Source organism: Sceloporus undulatus, chromosome 4 (assembly GCF_019175285.1).
Source record: "Sceloporus undulatus isolate JIND9_A2432 ecotype Alabama chromosome 4, SceUnd_v1.1, whole genome shotgun sequence".
Classification (NCBI taxonomy): domain Eukaryota; kingdom Metazoa; phylum Chordata; class Lepidosauria; order Squamata; family Phrynosomatidae; genus Sceloporus; species Sceloporus undulatus.
Genome location: NC_056525.1, coordinates 136,374,448 through 136,397,118, shown reverse-complemented (window position 1 = coordinate 136,397,118; position 22,671 = coordinate 136,374,448). Strand labels below are relative to the sequence as shown.

Here is a 22,671-nt window from a genome sequence, read left to right as displayed (position 1 = left end):
GCAGTGCCCAAGATCATTTCCTCCCTTCCTCCAAAAACATGCTGTATAGACAGTTTTTCCACCACGTTTGGAGGCCCTTTGGCCCTTGATCAAAACAAAATTGCGAAAAGTTTAAGGAAAGCTGCCAGAAACAGATAGGAATCCTAAAGACTGAAACTAGGATTGGGGATCCCCCTAAGCAGTCTCATCATAGCAAGCAATCCAATAAAAGAGCAAAATCAAAGACATGCCACCACAGTCACAACCACACAGTGTAAATAAAAAGGTTCACAACAGTGCCTAGGGAGGAGAGGATATGGGATGGATACATATTTATCTCAGAGTGGTAGCTATGGGGCAGTGCCATGTGTGGCCCAAAATGGCTCTGCCACATTGAGAATATTGGCTATCGTTGTTTTCAAGCAAGGGCTTGGATTTGAACCTACAAGAGTGGGTTCTTGGCTGGTATTCCCACCAACATTTTCATGAAGTAATATCGTAAATGCCAAATTCCAGAAAAAGAATCTGAACATCTTTATATATGCATAAAAATATTTCCAATAGATTTCTGATTTTCAGCTCTATGTTCCTAATTAGGATTATTTAGAAAAACCTGAAAACATTTTTATGACAAAAGAGTGAATGACGCTAAAAGAGCTTACTTACTTGACCCCCTCCTTAAAAATGAGATAACTAATAATACAGTGGAAATAACCCAGCAGAATCACAATTGCATACACCTGGCATAAAAAAAAAATCCAACCCTTCTACAAATAGCAATGCATGTCATGTTGGGAAAGAGTCCAAGAAGGCCACAGGTGAAACTAAATTTTATGCTCCCATGTCAGTGTGGCAGTCAATCCACTCTAGCTTTTTTGGTGCAAACATTCAAAGAGCTGTTCAAGGTGCTAAGCGTATTTTGGGGGTAGGCTTCAACACCTTGGATAACTCCTTTAAGGCTCAGGGAGGAAAAATCAGTGTTCCATTGACATGAAAGCCACCAGCTGCCCCTGGATTAGCATAGCCTATAATTTGGCCCAATTTAGACTCGTATGGCTATAGAATCAAATTAGTAAATCTTTCCACTCAGTTTTGTTTCAAATTCAACTATGACTCACATTGTTTGGCTGCTATTCTAATTTAAAAAGTGGTATTCCCTAAACTGGTTCAGCCGTAAATATAGCTGATTACGACACTGAACGGCAAAGGGGACTTTTAAGCAGCACTTGATATTTTATGCCCCAGTTACAAAACTTAATATTAACAAGATTACTCATAACAAGAACAATTACTTACATTCTTCCTACACCTTCATACATTCGGGTTTCATCAGCCAGCATCATAATTTCTGTATCAGTAAGATGGGCATGCTTTTTTGTTCTGTTCAGTTGATCTATCTGTAGATCTGCAAGCTTCGCCTTTTGCTGAGTATCTATGACCTTAGCCTGAAGTTCAGTAAATGCCTGATAGGGAAAATAGCACAAATACAGATACAGTGAGCAAAACTATCAGAAAATGAATTTACCCTGTGTTGGAGCTATATTAAATACACCATGAAGCACGGAGTTATAGTCCATTTAATTTTTTTGATTCATTTCTCAGTGAAAAGAGCCCCGTGGTCCATTTGCGGCTAAAAGTGTCAGAAAAGGCTGCACAACTCTTGAAAATCTAAAGGGGCATCCTATTTGACTCTCCCCAAGTGTTAAACAGAGTAACAGAATCTAACTTGTATGTCTGTTGTTGTTGTGCTTTCCAGAGATTTTTGACGTATGATGCCCCTATCTCAGGGTTTTCTTGGCAAGATATGTTCAGAGGAGATTTGCCATTGCCTTCACTAGAAGCTGAGAGAGTGTGATTTGTCCAAGATCATGTAGTGGGTTTCATGGCCAAGCAGGGAATCAAGCCCTGGTTTTCAGAGTTGTGGTTCAACACTGAAACCACTATGCCATGCTGTCTCTGTAACTTGTATGACCCTCTGCCATTGGCTAAAGCTCATTTTAAACCTTCATTATGCTTAAAGTAACCTCAAAGTAACCTGACCTATCATTTTTCCAGTGATAAAAATTGCTAGGCATGTTAATCAGTTTCGAGAAACTCAATGCAATGCTATCTTAGGAATTCCAAGTTAAAAGAATTTGTTTTTCTCCTCAAGCCTTCCAGCCCAATGCTTGTTTCAAGCTGCAGATCAACTACATTCACCAAGGAGAAATTCTTCCCTTATATTAAGCAACAGCAATTTAAAATTAGTACTCATAACAAATGACACAATATCATATGCAGGAGGGGGAGGGAAAGGACGGAACACTTGCCTCCCCCCAGTAACTGTGGATCCACTCTACTACACAAGCACATAGACTCTCAAGCAACATCTTCCTTCATCCTTTTCTATTCCCATATATAAAGACACAGAAGTGTATCCACACTGCAGAATTAAAGCAGTTTTACACCACGTTAACTGTCATGATTCTATACTACAGAATTGTGGGATTTGTAGTTTAGAGAGGTATTCAGCATGGTCTTGTCAAACAGCTCTGCTGTGTCAGTTAGAGGACTTCACTGAGGGGGGAACTGTTACTAGTGCGCAACTCAAATATGGTGATGAGAACTAGCCACGAGAGATCAACATGTCACATGCAAACTAAACAGTGATTTGATTTTTCTCAGCTAATCTCCTCCTACAATTTGGTTGACGTTTGGAGGGGAAAGTACCCACTAGAGAGGGATTATTTCTTGGCAAGGTTTCAGTGCTTTTCTCAAATGTTCTATTTTGGTTACCCCTATGTAATGTGCACATGTTGAGAAAGTATCTATAGAAACACTCTAGTTGCCATGCCCAATTTGCTGCCAAGGGCTGCAAATAAAGGGTTTGGGGGTTCCCCTCCCAGCTTTATCTGGTTCAATAAATCCATATTAGCTTGGACCACACAAAGAAGGCTTGGTTAAATAAGTATGTTTTTAATGAACGTTTTTCTATCAAATATTCACTAAATCCTGAGATCTAGCAACAAGCAGTAGATGCAACAGAGGCTCAGGTGGGACAATGTACTCTAGTAATCAGGAAACAAGACCCTTCCAAACATATGATCAGACCAACAATTTGTTATCAGTACCAGAACCCAACTCACAAATTATTATTATTTTTCAAAATCTACACTTGTCTCCTCTCCATATCCTTCAGGAACTGTATTTAGGGGACAAAGGGAGATGCTTTCTAAAAATTGCTACGTTTGTTAAAAATGGGGAGTCAGAAACCCTTGCTGATCTACTGAAAATGAGGTAAATAATTACTAGGAGATCACTCAGTCCTTTCTTCTATGTACTGAGTTAAACAATGATTACACACTATGCGTCAACATAACTAATCAAAGATTACGCTGAAAATAAAAATAATTCTCCAATAGCAGCCCAAGTAACCTATATTTATGGCATCTTCTATAATCCCTCTCTAGTAAAACAGCTGGCCTGACTCATTCATTGATATTTACCCAGATAGTGAAGTGTTCTCCAAACCACCTCCCTTCATTCAACAAGCAGAGAAAGTTTTCCCTACACAGCAACTGTAGGTAGGGAGGGAGCTTAGCACCATTTAACTGGTGTGGAGGGAAATCTACTACAGGCATGTGGAGCCTCGGCTTCATGAGCTAACAGTGCAGATTTTCAGGGGGTTCACCAGCTTGCCTTCCAAATGCATAGTCAGTATAATTATATCTGTAGTAAAACACAGCACAGATGCAACAATTCAATGAGCAGTGTAGTCTCAAGCATGCTTTTTTACTCGCTCTTGAACATTTCAATATCCAAAATTGAGGATGCGGCCAGTCATCTTTTTTCATTGTATCCTTTTTAGATAATTACAACAAAAATCAATACTGTCCAGTAAACACTGCAACAAAGCCTATTCAGAAATGATATACCTAGATAAGCAGCATTTGCAATAGGAAAAAAATAAGCATCATTTGCAGTAGGAAAAAAATGAGAGAACACTACCAATGTATTTCAGCCACCACATTAAAGAATCTACAGACAAAACTTGTGCTAGGTTCATGCACAAATGTGGTGTGATGAGTGTGTGTGGAATAAAAGGAGACGAATGGATGCAATCATATTACAGTAATTGGAAATCTGATCTCAAACAGCGACTCTGTTGATGCCCTGACTTGTATTTGGAATACCGGTCTCTCTAGGGCTATACACAGTATCGCTCCCAAGCACCCTCTCAGGCCCGCTTCCAAACGTAAGCCCTGGTATACGGAAGATCTCCGGGCGAGGAAGCGGGAACTGCGACGGCTAGAGTGCCGTTGGCGGAAACACCTTCGCTTAGACGACAAGGCTCTCCTAGACCAACTGTTAGAGGACTACGGAGAGGCGATACGAGCAGCTAAGAACTCGTTCTATGGTGCTCGTGTCGCGTCCGCGGAGTCGCGTCCAGCAGAGTTGTTCAGGGTGGTGAGGGAGCTAACTCAGCTCCCTCCTGCCCCGAACCAGATCCTTGAACCTTCTAAGGCCTGCTGCGACCAATTTAATAACTTCTTCGTGGATAAAATCTCTCGGATAAGCGAAGGTCTGAACGCCAACATTCAAGCAGAACCTAGAGTAGAGGCATCCAGAGCCTCCGTGGACTCCATTAAACTGGATCGGTTTGAGTTAGTAAGTACCGATGATGTGGACAAGATCCTCGGAAGTGTTCGGAAGACAACTTGCTCTCTCGATCCCTGTCCCTCATGGCTAGCGGCCCAGGGGGGACCGGCGGTAACTTTATTGCTACGCCGGATTATTAACACATCTTTGAGGGAAGGGCAATTTCCATCTGAACTAAAATTGGCCATAGTAAAACCTTTATTAAAAAAGCCCTCCCTCGACCCCCTGGTACATAACAATTATCGGCCAGTTTCGCTGCTGCCATTTTTGGGGAAGGTGATCGAGAGGGCGGTTGCAATCCAGCTTCAGGCGGTCTTGGATGAAACGAATTATCTGGACCCATTTCAAACTGGCTTCCGGGCGGGTTACGGGGTTGAGACGGCCATGGTCGCCTTGGTCGATGATCTCCGTCTGGGCATCGACAGGGGAAGCGTGTCCCTGTTGGTGCTCTTGGACATCTCAGCGGCTTTCGATACCATAGACCATGGTATCCTTCTGGGACGCCTGGCAGAGGTGGGAATCGGGGGCACTGCGCTCCAGTGGTTCCGGTCCTACCTCTCTGGGAGGTCCCAGATGGTGCAGCTGGGAGACGTGTGCTCCGATGAGAGGGCCCTTATAACTGGGGTCCCTCAAGGAGCCATTCTGTCTCCCATGCTATTTAACATTTACATGAAACCGCTGGGAGAGATCATCCGGAGACATGGGGCGTGGGGTTATCAATACGCTGATGACACCCAAATAATTTTCTCTATGTCTCCGACTGATGCAGTGACCGGGGATGGTGTCTCTCCTCTAGTGGCCTGTCTAGAGTCAGTAATGGGCTGGATGAGGGAAAACCGACTCAAGCTGAATCCAGAGAAAACGGAGGTACTTGTGATAGGTTCCCCTGGTCCAGGAATGGTGGTAGTTCCACCTGTCCTGAACGGGGTCACGCTCCCTGTGAAGGACTCTGTGCGCAGTCTGGGGGTGCTTCTTGACTCGTCGCTTCACCTGACTGCTCAGGTGAATGCGACGGTCAAGAACACCTGTTATCAGCTTCGACTTATTCGCCAGCTGCGCCCATACCTGGCCCAGAGAGACCTTGAAACGGTAGTACATGCTCTGGTAACCTCGAGATTGGATTTCTGCAACGCACTCTACATGGGGCAACCCTTATACCAAACCCGGAAGCTACAAATGGTACAGAATATGGCAGCCAGGCTGGTCACTGGAACTTCCAGGGCCAGCCATATTACACCGGTGCTTAAAGATCTGCATTGGCTGCCTATTCGCTTCCGGGCACAATATAAGGTGTTGGTGATGACCTATAAAGCCCTAAATGGCTTGGGCCCAGGATACCTGAAGGACCGCCTCTCCCCGTACATTCCGTCCCGCACCCTCAGAATATCTGGGCAGCAACTACTTAAGGTGCCAGGGGCTAGGTTGACCTCCACCGCGAGGAAGACATTTTCCATCGCCGCCCCGGCCCTTTGGAACACGCTGCCCACAGAGCTCCGCTCGGCCACCTCCCTGGCCCAATTTAGAAAGGACCTAAAAACCTTTCTATTTCAGCTTGCATTCCCCGATTAAAGTCCAGTGGGCCTCCCTTCCTCTTCTGTGGCAAAGAGGACTGGCTAACGGGGTTTTTATTCTGTTTGTGTGTAATTGTTTTTAACCCTGATGTATATGTTGTTTGATGTTTTGCTGTCAACCGCCCTGATCTATGGAAGGGCGGTATAAAAATAAAATTTTTTTATTATTATTATTATTAACATTCAGAACAAAAAAATCCTTGAGGTTACCCAAATCATATAAAATACAAACATTCACAGAGGTAATTCATTTATACTACAGTACATATTATTTTAAAAGTTCACATTTTTTTTGAAAACATTGCTTAAAAGTGCTGGAAGATTTTTGCATTTTCTTTCCCCCAGTTTAGATTGTTTGATGTTTTATTTATACTGTTGGAATCCGCTTTGATTCCTTGTGAAAAAGCAGAATACAAATAAATTTATTATTATTATTATTGGGATTTCATGCATGAAAACTCCTCTCTCTCTCTCTCTCTCTCTCATTCAAACCAATCATGTGATTTAGATCACTCCCCCTTTGGGACTAAAAGATACTCAATTCTTTCTCAAGATCCTTCTGAGGTCATTAAAATGAGTACCCAACTTGTTGGGAGCAACTGGCTTACTCATTGTAAACCACTTAGGGAGTGCTTAAGAGCACTGATAAGCGGTACAGAAATGTGAAGTCAAAGGTACAAAAATGTAGGGGCTGGGCAGACCAGCCATTAAGGCCAGGCTGGGGGCAGAGTCGGGGCATGGCCCGCACAGTGGCATGACACCACACACTGCACCATATGGTGCGCAGCCTCACGGTGCTCCTCTAGCGCTGCATCCACATGATGCAGTGCCAAAGGAGCACTATAAAGCCGTGGCCCAAGCATTACAGAGCCCTTTCCAGGGCGCAAAACGGAGCCACTTTTTGCAGCTCCTTTTTGCACCCTGGAACGGCCAAATTGGGGCCGCAGCATGCTGGTGCCACAGCATCGATCTAGCAAAGATGGAGGCGGCTGTAGGCCTCCCCTTCTTATAGCTATTGCTATAAGATTTTTAATTACACTTTTGGTCCTTCGTCTTCCTCCTCTTTCAACTTTCTTTGGAAAGATGGTGAGATAAAGATTTCTTCTTACCTGAACTATTCACTACCTAGATTAGGATATATACTTTCTGTATATATAGATTAAAGTCATTAGGAAGCTTTTGTTTTAAACTACAAGCTATGTGTTTATTGTTTTTGAGTCAGTCTCAGTTTTTAGGGAAGCATAGTTAGACAAAGGCACATTTCTCCTACTCTGCTAATTTTAAACTAGACCCTAAAAGTTTTGGCTTTGATATTTTTGATATTTTAATGTTTTTGTTTCCTTACCAAATGCTGAAGCCTAAGGAAACTTAAATTACCCTACAAAAAGTACATCATTGTCAGGAGTGAAGGGCATGTTACCGGTATTTGTCACAACATTCTTTAGGAGACAGCTTTACTTTTCCCCATAGTGCAACCTAAAACCGTTCACTTATATGGGAAAGTAAAGAGGTAGATTCAGGGACAAAACTGGGGTGGAGGTTAAATTTACTCCCGATCCCACATGAGCAAGCTACTGAAACAAATATATTGCCTGCAGCACAGGTTTTGTTTCTTAGTCAAAATTTAAAATTACAGGATACTGGAAGTACGAAACAGAAGTTGGGATACTGACACTCATGCCTCCAAATACAGCCAAGACATGGCACTCAGGAGGGTCCATAACACTACTAATTACCATAGCAGTTAACACACTGTGGCCTCAATTCAATATCCTCTCAGTGTAGAATGAATATCAACATGCAGACCTATGCTTTGTTGAGTCATATATTCACCACCTGACTTACTTCAAAACCCTTGAAGCCATCCTACACAGGCATTTTGCACTTTGAAGCAAGCACACGGGATTGGAGACATAGCAGGCCCTTCCCCATTGCCAGATGCACAATGATTACAGACTTGTTAAGACCCTTGCAATCCCCTGGTTGATCCACCAAGATCTCAGCGCTGAGATCTTCCACATTGTGCATCTAAGCTATACAGATGTAACCAGATGCTTCTCCCATCTTGTCTTGTTGCCACAAAGCACAGAATGAAAGGACATCTTCATGCATAAAAGACAGCAACACGTGCATCTCTCCCTAACAGATTGTGAGCCACTGGCTGGATAAAGTAGATCAATTAGGGGTGAGTAAACACACCCCTAATCAAACTGACTCTACTCAGGATTAGCAATAGGATTTAAGTCATAAACTAATTATGACAATCCTGTAAGGTAAGTCATTATTATTATACAGTATATTGCAGATATGCTTTACATGTTGACATTTCCAGGCTGAACCTTTAGTAAATAGTATCTATAGAAAAGACTGGGAAATCTTTCTGACCGGTCTGGAAGATCCACATTAAGTCAAAACAGATAATAGCCTTCTAGGTGGAATGACCATGCGAATGAGTTTAAGACTACTTCATATTGTCATAATAGTGCTAACATTTTAAATAATAAGTACAAGTCCTTACTGTTCACCTGACACTAAGCAGGACTGCCTTCCCTTGGGAAGGATTTGCATAGGGAGAATGCTGCTATAGAGAAGGCTCTGTCTTTTTGTACCCACCAATCTAACATTTTTGATGGTGGGACACGCAACAAATCCAGTGATGGAGAATACAAATTTTGAACAGACTCAGACAGGAGAAAGTGGAATTTCAAATAACTGGGTCCAAGCCACTCAGGGTTTTAATGAGCATCCTGAATGGGTCTCAGAAATGAACTGGAAGCCAGTACAGTTAGTTTAAGATGGATGATATGTGGCAATGAAAGCACACACTGCTGCATGGGGCAATAGCTGTAATTTTTGAACTTTTTCCAAAGGCAGCCCCATGTGGAACTTATTACAGTAGTCTAATTGAGACGGAATTAAGAGATGATTTACTATAGGTAGATCCACCTTCGAGGAGGGGAGAGCTTACCAGTATACATGCCAACATTGAGCAAAAGTATTTCATTCTAGCCAAAGCAGCCACCTGGCCTTGCAAGAGCACTTCCAAATGATGGACTTGATCTTTCAAAGTGTAACCCCACTCGTCTGACTATTAACAGTGGGATGTTTACAGTGATAGCAAGAAAGAAGGCTACTAAACAGGCAGAAAGAAACATAATGCGAGACACATAGGCACTGGCATATACATTTGTCACACTGTTAGCTGACAAGGACTGTCAAGGAGCTATAGTCTCTTTTTATGCTTAAACAAGTAAGAATGGACCATTTCAACTGACTATATTTAAAGGGAATTAGATTTATAGAATGCATGAGTAGAGCAAGGCCAATGTTCATAAAAGCCTACATTTCACTGGTTTCACTTGGAATCAGTGTAAAAGAACAAAAATATGTCCATAAATATTTAAAAGCATCTATCTTATTTAAATAAGACATATTCTTGGCCCTGAGAATTAGTTTCCCCCAATCCAGAGAACAGATCTGGAGCTGAAATACAAAGCAAAGTGTGAGTACAAGTAAGTTAACCTATAGCCAAGCCCAGCATAGAAAACAGAGTGCAGAGTGCTTTAGTTGCCACATTCGGGGATTTATAAGGGGTTGAAATCAGTCCAAAACACACTGCATGAATAATAATCCAGTTACAGGCTGCATTAATTTCCCTGGGTCAGTGCTAGGGAATTCTGGGAACTGTAGCTTTGTGAGACATTAAACCTTCTCTGGTGCTAGAATGAACCACAACTCCCAGGATTCCCTAGCACTGAGCCAGGGCAGTTAGAGCGGATTATTATTCCCGCAGTGTGTTTTGGACCACAGTGGCTGCATCCACACTGGAGAATTAACCCGGTTTGGAACCGCTTTAACTTGTTGTCTGGCTCTCTGCTATGGAATTCTGGGAGTTGGAGTTTGTTGTGGGGCCCAGAGCGGAGCTGAGCTCTGCTCTGGGCCACACAACAAACTCCAACTCCCAGAATTCCATAGCCATGAGCCAGAAAAAGAGTGAAAGCGGTGCCAAACCGGGTTATCTCTCCAGTGTGGATGCAGCCACAGAGAGCATCTTTGGTGTAAGGCGCTTTGTTTTTAACGGCCAAAGCTTTAACGAGGGATTCTGGCGCCCCAAGGACCCCCTGAAGACTCCACTCCTGCAAAGAGTCGCCACAGAGTACAGCCACCGCCATTGTTTCCTCTCAGACCTCCTCCATCCTTCTCTCTCCCTCCAATACCTTTTTCAGCTCAAGGTCCACGGGCGCCGCCATTTTGTCTGCTTTGGGGGGGGGGGAACAAAAAGAAAAGACTGCGCATGCGCACTGAGCAGAACGTTCAAGCGGCGGCGCTTATTATATTAGTCCCCTTTCGCATGGCTCGGGTTGCGCATGCGTAGTAGGGAGATTTAGGCTTAGAGGGTGTATTGGTGGTCTCTCTTCTTCCTCTCCTCCTTATTGCTAGCTAGGTCAGTTCTAGCAGCCCTTTCTTGCTGTTGTGTGCCTTCAAGTTGAGCCTAAGAAGAACCCATCCTGGGGTTTTCTTGGCAAGGTTTGTTTAGAGGAGGGTTGCCATTGCATTCACCTGAGGCTGAGAGAGTGTGACTTTTTGCCCAAGGTCACCCAGTGGGTTTCATGGCTGAGCTGGGGATTCAACACTCAAAATAAAGAATCCAACTAGATCCAGGAAAAGGGATTCCACCTCAACATTAGGAGGAACTTCCTGAGAGTAAGGGCTGTTCGACAGTGGAACACACTCCCTTGGAGTATAGTAGTCTCCTTCCTTGGAGGTCTTTAAGCAGAGGCTGGATGGCCATCTGTCAATGGGGATGCTTCGATTGTGATTTCCTGCATGGCAGAATAGGGTTGGACTGGATGGCCCTTGCGGTCTCTTCCAACTCTGTGATGCCCACCTGTTCCAGACTCTGGAATATGATATCCTATGCATATATAAATACATAAAGCAATATATTATTATTATTATGTTTATTATTACAGTATCTGTATTCATATCCCGCCTTCCTCCCGGTACAGGGACTCAAGGTGGCTTACATAAAACATTATGAAACATGCAAAAGTTTTTTTTTAATTCAAACAATTAAAAACATTACATTAATAAAATTTAATGTTTTTGCCTCATTATTCTACTTCCAGGTGAAAAACAGGTATGTGTCTGTTGACCAAAGAAATTTTAACTCCTGTCGCCACTCAGGCGAACCAGCGTTATCAATTTATTCCTTTATTTCGTCCATTATTTTGTATTCTGTGAAGTTGAAGGCTTTCACATCCATAATTTTTTGTGGGTTTTTCGGGCTATGAGGCCGTGTTGTAGAAGAGTTTATTCCTGACATTTTGCCATCAGCTGTGACTGGCATCTTCGGAGAATGCTGGCATGGAAGAGAGTGGGGTATATATACTGCTGGTTGGGAGGAAGCGATTTGCATGTTAATCTATGTATTGTTCTGTTGCTGAATGGCATGGTCTTGGTGTCTATTTAGTTAATGACCCATTGTCTGTTGGGAAACCCCCCCTCACCCTGGGTGGTTTTCATTTGCATTTGCTGGGTCTTGGTTTTGGTGTTTTTCAGGATTGGTAGCCAAGCTTTGTTTACTTTAAGGGTTTCTACTTTCCTGTTGCCATTGTCCAGGTGTTTATGGACTTCAGTTTTGGACCATGCCAACAACTATCAGGTCAGAATACACAGGGAAGCCATTGAACTGCCAGGTGGTAAGAGCTATTTTGACAGTGGACCATGCTGCCATTGAGAGTGGTGGAGTCTCCTTTTGAGGTTTTTCAACAAAGGCTAGGTGGCCATGTGTCGGGTGCTTCGATTGTGAGTTCCTGCATTGCTGAGGGTTGGACTGGATGTTGCTTGGGGTCTCTTCCAACTGTATGATTCTACAATATCATACACACAGATTAAATGTATTTACATGCAGAGACGTCCATGTGGTTCAAGTGAACATTTGGTAAGCGTGGCGGAGTGGTTTGAGTGTCAGACCACAACTCTGGAAACCACAGTTCGATCCCTGCTTTGCCATGAAATCCACTGGGTGACCTTGGGCAAGTCGCACTTTCTCAGCCTCTGGGGAAAAGCAATGGCAAACCTCCTCTGTACAAATCCTGCCAAGGAAACCCCATTATAGGTTAGCCTTAGGGTCACCGTAAATTGAAAATGTCTTGAAGGCACACCATACACACACAATGTCTTTAAACAATGTTTTAATTAACAAATGAATTTTTAATTTTAAAAAAACTGGGACCTCTCATTTCTGTTCGCATTGAGCCTCGTTCCACTCACACCGTCTCTTCAGTGTTTTAAAGGGACAGAGGCAGATGCCACAGCCCATTCCTGCCAAACAGCAGGTATTTGGGGACCAGTGGTGTCACACAACCCACTTAGGGTGTCACTTGGTGTGATCCACACATACCCTAGTGACACTCCTGCTACTAATCTATAAAGCCTGTGTTGGCCAGGCAGGAAGATCCATGAGATGGGCTAAGTACTCCATACTGCCATTATTATCTGTGTACCAGTTAAGCTGAGAAAAAGGCACACAAAGACTCATTCTTGGCAACCACTATCTACCATTAATGGATTTCCCTAACAAGGGAGACTAGGAACTTGCTCTTTTCTTTTCTTTTACTTTCTTTTCAGGTGTAAGCTGGACGTAGAAGGAGCAGAAATGTTAGAAATGATTTGTGTCTAATGTATAGCAACAAGAGTAGGTAGGCTAGGGCAGAGTAGGGTAGGGAAGTGTAGGGTGCGTTGAGTTGGGCTGGTATGTTGGTTTTTCCATTTACACATGGGAGGATGTTTGAGAAGCAGGCGGTTGTAAAGAATATTTTTTTTTTCCATTTAGCATTTGAAAAGCAGTGAAAAATGCTGTGGTAAGCATCTTGACTTTGTGGCATCTGGAAAATATATTCCCCCGCTGCAAAGCACCCGCTAGTGCTGTGCAGGGCTATTGATTTAATAGTGACTCATAGGGAATGGGTGCCAACAAATGAATCATTCCCATCGCTTCCTACAATACATATCAGATTTTTCCTTGTAATCCTGTCATCCAAGTAATAATTGTACTCTACTCTTGTACACGTCAAGCCTGCTGGGCTCTTCATGGCACAGTTGTAGCAGCCTTTGAGATGGAAGCTAAAATTAAAACTAAAGAACAAAAGGAGGAAGCCAGAAATGTGTACCCCTCAGAGTGTACAAATCCATTTTGTGGTATTTACTGCAGAACAGGTTAACTTTACCTAAAGGCTGCTAACATGTGTTTCCACTACAGATGGACTCTTACTTATATCTGATGATTCAGCGTCATTAATATTACAGTGATATATACGTTCATCTCTTCACATTTGTGGCTTTGACTTTTGCGGATTTGATTATTCAGAGATTTTATTAATATATTCTCTCTAGGAATATCTAGGTCCTCCAGTGCAACTCTGTGGTCAACTTCAACCAAAAGTCTCAATGAAAGACCTAGAGATTCCTAGAGAGAACACTCCACTAAGTATTTGTAGCTTCTCCAGTACAATTCTATGGTCAGTATCTGGCAGATGCTGACCACAAAGTCACACTGAAGGACCTAGGAATTCCTAGAGAGGTTCTCTCAGGTAAAAACATAGTGGTTTTTTGGTTGTTGTTTTTTTGTTATTTGTGGTTTTTCCACATTCATGGAGGTACTGTGCCCCTAGCCCCAGCAAATGTGGAAGGACAAGTGTGTGTATGTATTAAAAGTGAAATTAATACACAAGGAGTGAGTGAACACTGACATACAGGCAGTTTCCCATTATCCTTTTTAAAAATCCAGTCATCTTTATGTTGATAGAAATATTAAGGCAATCACAAGACTTTGGAATGTTTGGAGAAAGAGTGGGGGAAAATAGCTACAATTAGTTTTTGTGATGGGATTAAATGAAGAATGTATGGGTCAAAAGATATAAGAATAGAGGGGAAAAGAGAGGACAAAATGAGATATAAGGAGGAAATAAAATAAAATGCAACATATTTAAATCTTATAGGATTAATAGTTAACTAAAGTAAAGAGAGGAGATTATAAGAATACATAACATAGGCTTATGAAATCACACAGAAGCAAGAATCTAAGAATAAATATAGAATTAATATAGACTAATAGTGACAAACATAAATGAAACGATAAGTGAAAGCAAACCTCTTTTTATCTTTATTTTTTAAATATTAGGATTATATGTGGAGAACATGTATAAAAAGGTCAAGAAAAAATACAAATAGAATCCAGCGAAGACAGGGAAGAAGTCAAGGATGAATGGCATGAAGGAAGAGTGGAAAGAAGGAAGGAAGGGAGGAAGAGAAATTGGTAGGTACAGAAGGTAAGGGAAGAAGGTTAAGTAAGTAGAAGAAGCTTAAGTAAGTAGAAGAGGGTGAGAGTAAGTTGGAAAGTAAGGAAGGATGTAACAGAAGGTGATGTCAAGAGAAGAGAAGGATAAGGAAGGGGAGATAGAGATGGTATGGAGTGAGATGGAAGAGATTGAGTGTAATAATAGAGATTAGGAATAAACTGGGAAGGGAAATGTAGGAAAGATGGTGTAAAAATGTAGTAATGGGATGTTATAAGTTGAGAAATTTAATAATACCTATCAATTATTAGTAACTGACCTCCTTTGTTGGTATATTTACTTGTTTCTACAGTGCTCCCTCGGGTTACGAAATTAATTCGTTCCGCGGCTAATTTCGTAACCCGAAAAACCTTCGTAACCCGAATTGCCATAGGCGCTAATGGGGAAAAAAGCCGCGGCTCCGCCGCGGCTCCATTTAAAACAGCACCGGCGTTTTTTCGTAACCCGAAAAAACGTTCGTAACCCGAAACAATAAATCCCTATGGGATTTATTCGTATCCCGAAAAATTCGTAAGCTGGGTAATTCGTATCCCGAGGTACCACTGTATTTGTATACATAGAGAAGTATGTAGCCAATATATGTATATATGAATATATATGTATATATATCATAGTGTACAGGTGCATATATGCGGATGTATTTATGCATACTATTTTATAGCTCTACCCTCTTGCTGTACCCTCTTTGCAAGTACATGTGGAAAATTTTATATATATATATATATATATATATATATATATATACTGTATATATATATATAGGCAATCAAATAAAAATACAGATGGCCCACATAATCTACCAGCTACCACCTTATCCCACCTCACTTCTTCCAATAAAAGAAGAACATACACAGAGAGTAAGAGTCATGCAACATTTTTACGAATTGGATTTTACAAAAAAAATGAGCATGTATGATCCAATAGAGGAAAGGGGGTTATACTCAGAACATATGTTTTCACCATGCGCATGCTTTGAAAAGTTTCTTCCATCAACAAAAGGGCACTTCAAGTCAAGAGTCATTGGAATCCAGTTCCCTCTCTCCTTGCGATCTATTCATTTGTGTTTATCAGACGAGCTCTTAAAGAGGTACTATTCCAGTGTGACTCCTCTAGCTGCCTCCTGTTGCATGCTGGGATTGGCAGTTTTAAGGAGGGGTATTTAGAATTCTCAGGCAGAGAAGTTCAGCTCCTTAAAACTGTCAATCCCAGCATGCAACAGGAGGCTGCTAGAGGAGTCACACTGGAATAGTAGCTCTTTAAGAGCATAGTGTGATAAATTGCCAAAAGGGGTAGATGTTTTAACTGCCAGAAGGATTAATTTACAAATGATGCAGAATGTGTCCACACTATGTTGTTAATTTAATTTAATGCCACTTCAATTGTCATGGTTCTTTTTCACATAGTAATTCTGAGATTTATAGTTTGGTGAAGTACACTTTGATGAAGTACAGTTGGCCCTCCATATCCATGGATTCTTTAACCACATATTCAAACCGTCCACAGCTTGAAAATGTTCATGCATTCCGAAAAGCAAACTTTGATTTTGCTAGTTTATATAAGGGGCACCATTTTACTATGCCACTGTATTGCATAGGTCTTGTGCATCCACAGATTTTGGCATCCATGTGTGTGTGTGTGTGTGTGTGTGTGTGTGTCCTGGAACCAACCCCCAGTGGATATCAAGGGCCCACACTACTTGACTTCTCTGATAGAGGGAAATAGAGCAGTATAGGAACACATTAGAGTTGCCTAGTAAAGAATTCCAACAGCCTCACCAAACTACAAATCTCACCAAATTAACACCTCCCAAATCATTTTAGGGAAATTAATTTAGACCCCTAATCCATCCATAACCTCACCAGCAACTTCTCCAAGGTGGAACAAGAGAGATATCTAGTGCAATATAAAGTTTTGTCAGAAGCAGCTGCTTTATTAGATCTGGCCAGAGTTGCAGAGTGAGTTTGTGTTTCTTGTTAAGCCATGCCCAATCTTGCTAGGCAGAAGAATTAAGTGACCAGCTTTAGACAGCATACTGCAGGATGATGAATGCTTGGCTTTTTAAAAGCAGTGGTGGCTCTACCAAGTAGGGGGGTGACTGATGGTTTGAGGCAAGATTTCTTGGGCTGGCATTATGCTCAGCCATTACTTTCCATGAATTAGCGGCACTTATTGAGGGTGAAGCACTTGCAAACGCTGCATAAACCCACCTAGGAATCATGACTTTGACAGAACTAAGTTTCTTCTCCAGAAGCTACTTGCAGTTAATGGCACCATCTTTTGGCAGATTTCACCAAGAAATTCAGCCCTTCACTTTATCATTTTTCTCTGGAGGAAGGTAGCTAAGTGGACAAAGAAGAAAAGAATTTCCATATCCTGATTATAATTGTTTGTTTTAAATACTTTACCCTTCTGTATGTGGAGAAAGGGAAGTCTGAGGGCCCTTTCACACTACACAATCATAGCACTGTGATTCCATTTTAACTGCCATGGCTGCACACTATGGAATCTTGGGAGTTGTAGTTTGCTGGTGTACAAGGCCTCTTTAGCTGAAAATTATAAATACCCCCCCCAAAGTGCTAATTGCAGCATCCCACCGCATGTTGCAATCAAAACAATAAAATGGTGTCATGTGAAACAGACCCGAATTTGCATGGCAAATAGATTCGTTATTTCACGTCCCTCTGAATTCTGGCAGACAGAACTGTTTAGGGTGTACTGCTACACCAAAATGGAGGTCTGCTGACCAATAGCGGCCTGTTGGTTATTGGCTGCCACTCTACAGCAAGTTTCCAAGAAAGAAAGTTGTAATAAATACAGTGCCCATTCTGGGAGGAAAAATCCTGCCACTCTTTTATATCAGGAAGCTTAAGAACCCCTGTTCTAGAAGGGAGTAGGACAGCAGCATTATTCGAATGCTAGGGACCTGAGAGGCACCTGGCTGCAGCATCAACACACTTCTCACAGCAATGCAGGCTTCCTTCTCTCATACACACACACACACACACACACACAGCTTTTCTTGTTACCATGGCCTAGAGTGGTGAAGTACGCTTGTGTGCCATAGGCAAGAAAGAGCCCTCTGTACTGCTTTAGGTCAAACTGTACCACCCTGGAAGAATGCTTTACCATTCTTTTGGCAAGCCCTGCCTGACTCCTGACCTTCTCATTGTAGACTGCATGGACAGACCCTCAACTTCAACAGCTTTTCCAGTCTGGTGACGCTGATCCCTTCTTTGTCTGCCGGGACAGAGGCTGCACACAGCAATTGCCAAGCATGATCCACATTTCATTCAAATATGCAGGAATGTGAGCTCAAAACCTCCTTCGCTATTGAAGCACATCTTCTGGCATGTTCTTTCTTGAGTACAGAGCCAAGGTCAAAAATACAAAAGAAATCCCCTATTTATCACCAGCCACAGCATTTCCTGATTGAATCAGCATATGGAAGACGCAAGAGCAAATTTTGGGGCAGAGGAAGAAGCAGAGACTGCAAAGAACACAGCAAAGGATAGCAGGCAATAAGGGCAAGGCTGGGACCAAACAAGTATTTGGTGGAGGATCTAATTCCAGGGCAATTCATGTGACAGAAAATGTGGTTTGCATTCAAAAGGTCCCAGGTTCCATCTCCATCCACACTGCAGAATTAAAGCAGTTTGACACCACTCTCACTGCCATGACTCTGCTCTACAGAATCCTGGGATTTGTAGCACTCTGACAGACCAGGCTGAATACCTCACCAAACTGCATATCCCATTATTCTCTAGGATAGTGTCATGGTAGTTAAAGTGGTGTCAAACAGCTTTAATTCTGCAGTATGGATACACCCTCTGCCATCTCGAGGTGGGCTGGACAAAGCTCATGTCTAAAAGCTTGGAAAGCTGATGCCAGCAAAGAAAGTGGATATCATCATCCAATTTAGGAACTTTTGGGGGAGTGGGTACTCATAAGGGACTATGTGTGGGCCTCATCAACATTGAGGTCACTGCACACTGTTAGGTAAGGTTTAAACATTTTCCAGTATCTCATCTCCCCCCGGCCACATAAAATCATCCTACCTGTGTACATGGTGGGCCTAATCTGATTTATCCCATATTTACTTTCTTAATGAAGGACAGAATCATGAACTGCACTATCTATATTTAATATATTGTGATTTTTAACCTTGAATGAGGACAGTACAAAGTTAAATGGACCAGAGAGTTAGCAAGTCAGCTGCCGCTACCATCATCTCCTTTTTCTTCATTGAGCAAGGAGAAGCAAAGTTTGGGTGGATTTGAGATGATAGGAGAGGTCAAAGCCGGTCCGTTCTATGATGTGGACTAAATACTATTGGATTGCAACATTCTGCACTTCTCATCACTAGCTATGCTGGCTTGGGCAATGGGAACTGCAGCCCTACAACATCTGGAGCAGACATTGGAAGTAATGAGTTACACAAATGGAGTTATTGCAAATATGTGCAATGAGAGCATAGTGAAGTTACTTTTCAACAGTAATTAATTGACTAACAATACATGTTACTTCTAAACAGTAATTATACACTTGGTATAACAAGTATTTTCTAGTTACTTCCAGAAATTATTTTTAAGGGCCTTTTAAGGCATTCTAGAGGCATTTTGACAGATATTTTGAATGGTTTATGCGTTTTTTTCAGTTCACTCAATCAATTCTAATTTAACTTTAATAGAAAATAACAACACATCAACAAGCAGTTCCACAAATAATATACTGAGTTAATTTCTCCACCATTATATTGAACAACAGTGCATTACTTCCCAAAAACTATAATGAAAAATAAAAATTATTTTTAAAAAAACTTTCAAAGTCCTGAGGACAGTGCTGTGCTTGACCTAGATTATTGATTATTGATTACCTCCATGGTATTATTGCTTTAATTACTAGTACTATTATGTAGACATGTCTTAGGTATTGCCACTTGGCCACCAAAGCTCTGCCTAGGTCCAGTGCAAATGCTAATCTTTAATCCATGGCTGTTCACCATCTTGTTTCTTGGCATGTAACTTCCCACCTCAGTTACTGAATTATGGGAAGCACTTAGTGGGTGATGGCAGCTGAATTTGGAGGTGTCCCCCTGTTCTGCTCAAGAGAGCATGAGATGTAGAGACTCTGAGAGACTTGAGAAATGATGATGGAATAAGAGAGGTGCTTCGCTCTCCATAGGGAATTTGTCGGTAGAGAGATCTTGTAGCACCTTTGAGACTACCAGTAACTGAAAGAAAGAAGTTGGCAGCATGAGCTTTCGTAGACTTAAGTCTATTTCCTCAGTAGCATTAGGTGGAGTCAAATAGGGAACTTGGTCAGAGGCTTGATGGGGATGGGGGGAGACCCACAGCTTGAGTAGCTCCCAGCTTGAGTATCTGAAGACCTAGAATACCATCTGTGTTGTAAGTTTAATGGGAATGTTTTAGCTACCTGACATTAGAGCGTGTTTTCTTTCCAACTCAGGTTAAAGACTGTTTTTTGTAACTACTCCTAAATAACACCCAAAGGCAGGTGCCTTCACATACAAGATAGCTTGCTTACAATCAAAACTTGCCTTAAAAGATCTCTTTTCCACTCTCCATGTGCCTTTGCTCAGTGCATATGTATATATATGTATAGAATTAAAGCGGTCTCAGACGGGATTATTTCTGCAGTGTATTGTGGACCTTTGCTAAACTGTTTAATATCTTTATTGTTTATGATCCAAAACACACTTTAACTGCCCTGGCTCAGTACTAGGAATCCTGGGAATTGTAGTTTATTGTGGCACTAAAGCTCTTTGACAGAGAAGGCAAAATGTCTCACAAAATGTCAGTTCCCAGAATTTCCAGGCATTGAGCCAGGGCAATAAAAGCAATCTCAAACTGGATTATTTTTGCAATGTGTTTTGGATCTGTGAGAGTTATCTTTTATTGGGGTTTGTAATTTGGCAAGACCCTAGAAGGTGAAACGTCTAAATTTGTTGCTATTGTTGTGGTGTGCCTTCAAATTGTTTCTGATTTATGGCAACCCTAAGGTGAACCTATGATGGGGTTTTCTGGGGCTGAGAGTGTGACTTGCCTAAGGCAGTGATGGTTAACCTATGGCATGTGTGCCAGAGGTGGCACTCAGAGCCCTCTCTGTGGGCACACATGCTGTCGCCCCAGCACAGAATTTGCCAGAGTTTGTTACTAGAAAGCCAGAGGGACATGGCACCTTGCAATAAATAAGTGGGTTTGGGGTTCACCATCACTGGCCTAAAAGGTTCACCATCACTGGCCTAAGGTCACTTGGGTTTCCATGTCTGAACGGGGAATCAAACCATAATCTCCAGAGTCATGGTCCAACACTGAAACTACTCCACCTCCTCCCTAGACTGTCTACCATTGTATTGTGTGCAAGGGTTGTGTGAGTCACGGTTTACATTCACCAGGATACCCCAGGAGTTAGAATGTGTTGGATGTTTCAGGGCAAGCCAGAAATATAACATTTTCCCCAGCCACTTTTGAAATGTTTCCACTACCATGCATGACTGAGAGGGAGCCATCACTCTGTTCAGGGCTTCTTAAAACATGGGTTCTGATGATACCATTCTCTGCCTACTTAGTTACTTTATCTCCTCTATCGTGTCAGGGTCAGACATTTTTGTAATATGGGATTGCCACAGAAAATTGCTTCCTAGATGATAGCATCCAGATCCAATTTTCTAGAACTGGTCAGACAGATAGTGAGGTAATTACCTGAGAACACCAAAGTGGTGTGCATATTTGCTACACAATATAACCAAAGTAATTTTAGGCAGTCATGGCCCTCTCAGCTGTGTCTAAATCAATTAACGGTACAAAAACTGAGGCACATAAGCACTTGAATGTATTTGTTAAACTTAGGCCCTATACAGACAGGCCAAAATAAAGCTGCTTCGGGTCACTTTGGAGGTATGCTGTTTACATGATGCATGCGTCCCAAGAGTCTGGAAGCTGCACCAAAGCTGTGCACCAGTCCTTAGGACTGGATCATGGCTTTGGTGCGGCTTCTGGGCTCTTAATATGCATGTATTATTTAAACAGAATACTTCCAAAGTGACTCGAAGCAGCTTTATTTTGGCCTGTCTGTATAGGGCCTTAAGTAATTATTGGTATGAACAGTCTCAATTTAAAAAAAAGTTATTCCATTAATGATGGAATAATACAAGAACAATACAATTGCACCAAATTGGTGCTTTCGCTGTTTCCATACAGAATGATACAATGATGGTGTGTGCCTTCAGAACATTAAAGACAAACTCAGAGCGTCAAAACGAAGCAGGCTAAGTGGAGTCGAAAATAGATGACCCAGACAACTATAGACAGCAGCTAGTCAATTCAGGTTCAGAGGGAACTTGGAAAGAGAGACATACTCTGACCTTCCTCTCTATACCCCTCACCCACAAAAACATGCTTCTGGGGAGATGCCCAGGCACACGCCCTAGCACAAATTGCTGAGTCTCCAGCAGGCAGGATCTCCTTTCCACATAGCGCCTTTGAGGCAATAAAATTAATGGGTGCCTGAAAATAGTGAACTATGTGCTTAAATAACAATGCTGGGCTGTCCTGCAAGCATGAACATAGTTTGACCAACCTGCTGGCTGGGTTGCCTGAAGGCGAACTTGCAGCTCTGGGCAAACCCTTTAGGCCCAAACAGACAATGCCATAATTGTTTACATGGCTATAATTTATTTGAGTTTATTTAGGTGTAATAAATTCTATATATTACCCTATATATAGGTAGGTGGAGAGATCTTGTAGCACCTTTGAGACTAAATGAAAGAAAGAAGTTTATTTTAAAAAAGCATCTGAGGAAATAGACTGAAGTCTATGAAAGCTCATGCTGCCAACTTCTTTCTTTGATTTAGTCTCAGAGGTGCATCTGAGGAAATAGACTTGTCTATGAAAGCTCATGCTGCCAACTTCTTTCTTTCATTTAGTCTCAAAAGTGCTACATCTCTCTACATACTGATTCTACAGACTAACATATCTATATCTTTGAAATCTACCTATATATAGGTGTAATAAATCCTTTAAAGGAAGCAGAAAGTGTTATTATTATTCAGACTTTTCTGAATATATCCAACATGCGACATATCTTATTTTTAGGACTATAGT

General features: G+C 41.9%; 1 protein-coding gene and 1 long non-coding RNA gene across 2 annotated transcripts in view; one reads left to right on the top strand and one right to left on the bottom strand.

The window, feature by feature from the left end:
• Window positions 1-10,499, bottom strand: part of PFDN1 (prefoldin subunit 1) — a 51,358-nt gene extending 40,859 nt beyond the window's left edge. The window contains exons 1-2 of the mRNA XM_042465115.1: window positions 10,406-10,499; window positions 1,276-1,442 (exon numbers count right to left, since the gene is read on the bottom strand). Of these exons, the coding sequence (XP_042321049.1) occupies window positions 1,276-1,442; window positions 10,406-10,438 (200 nt within the window). The 5' untranslated portion in view covers window positions 10,439-10,499. The remainder of the gene's footprint in view (window positions 1-1,275; window positions 1,443-10,405) is intronic.
• A 67-nt stretch (window positions 10,500-10,566) lies between these two features.
• LOC121929499 lies at window positions 10,567-19,324 on the top strand. The gene is made up of 4 exons (XR_006103681.1): window positions 10,567-10,632; window positions 13,027-13,054; window positions 14,374-14,508; window positions 17,721-19,324. It is a non-coding gene; the product is annotated as an uncharacterized LOC121929499 (long non-coding RNA).
• Window positions 19,325-22,671: the final 3,347 nt, after the last annotated feature.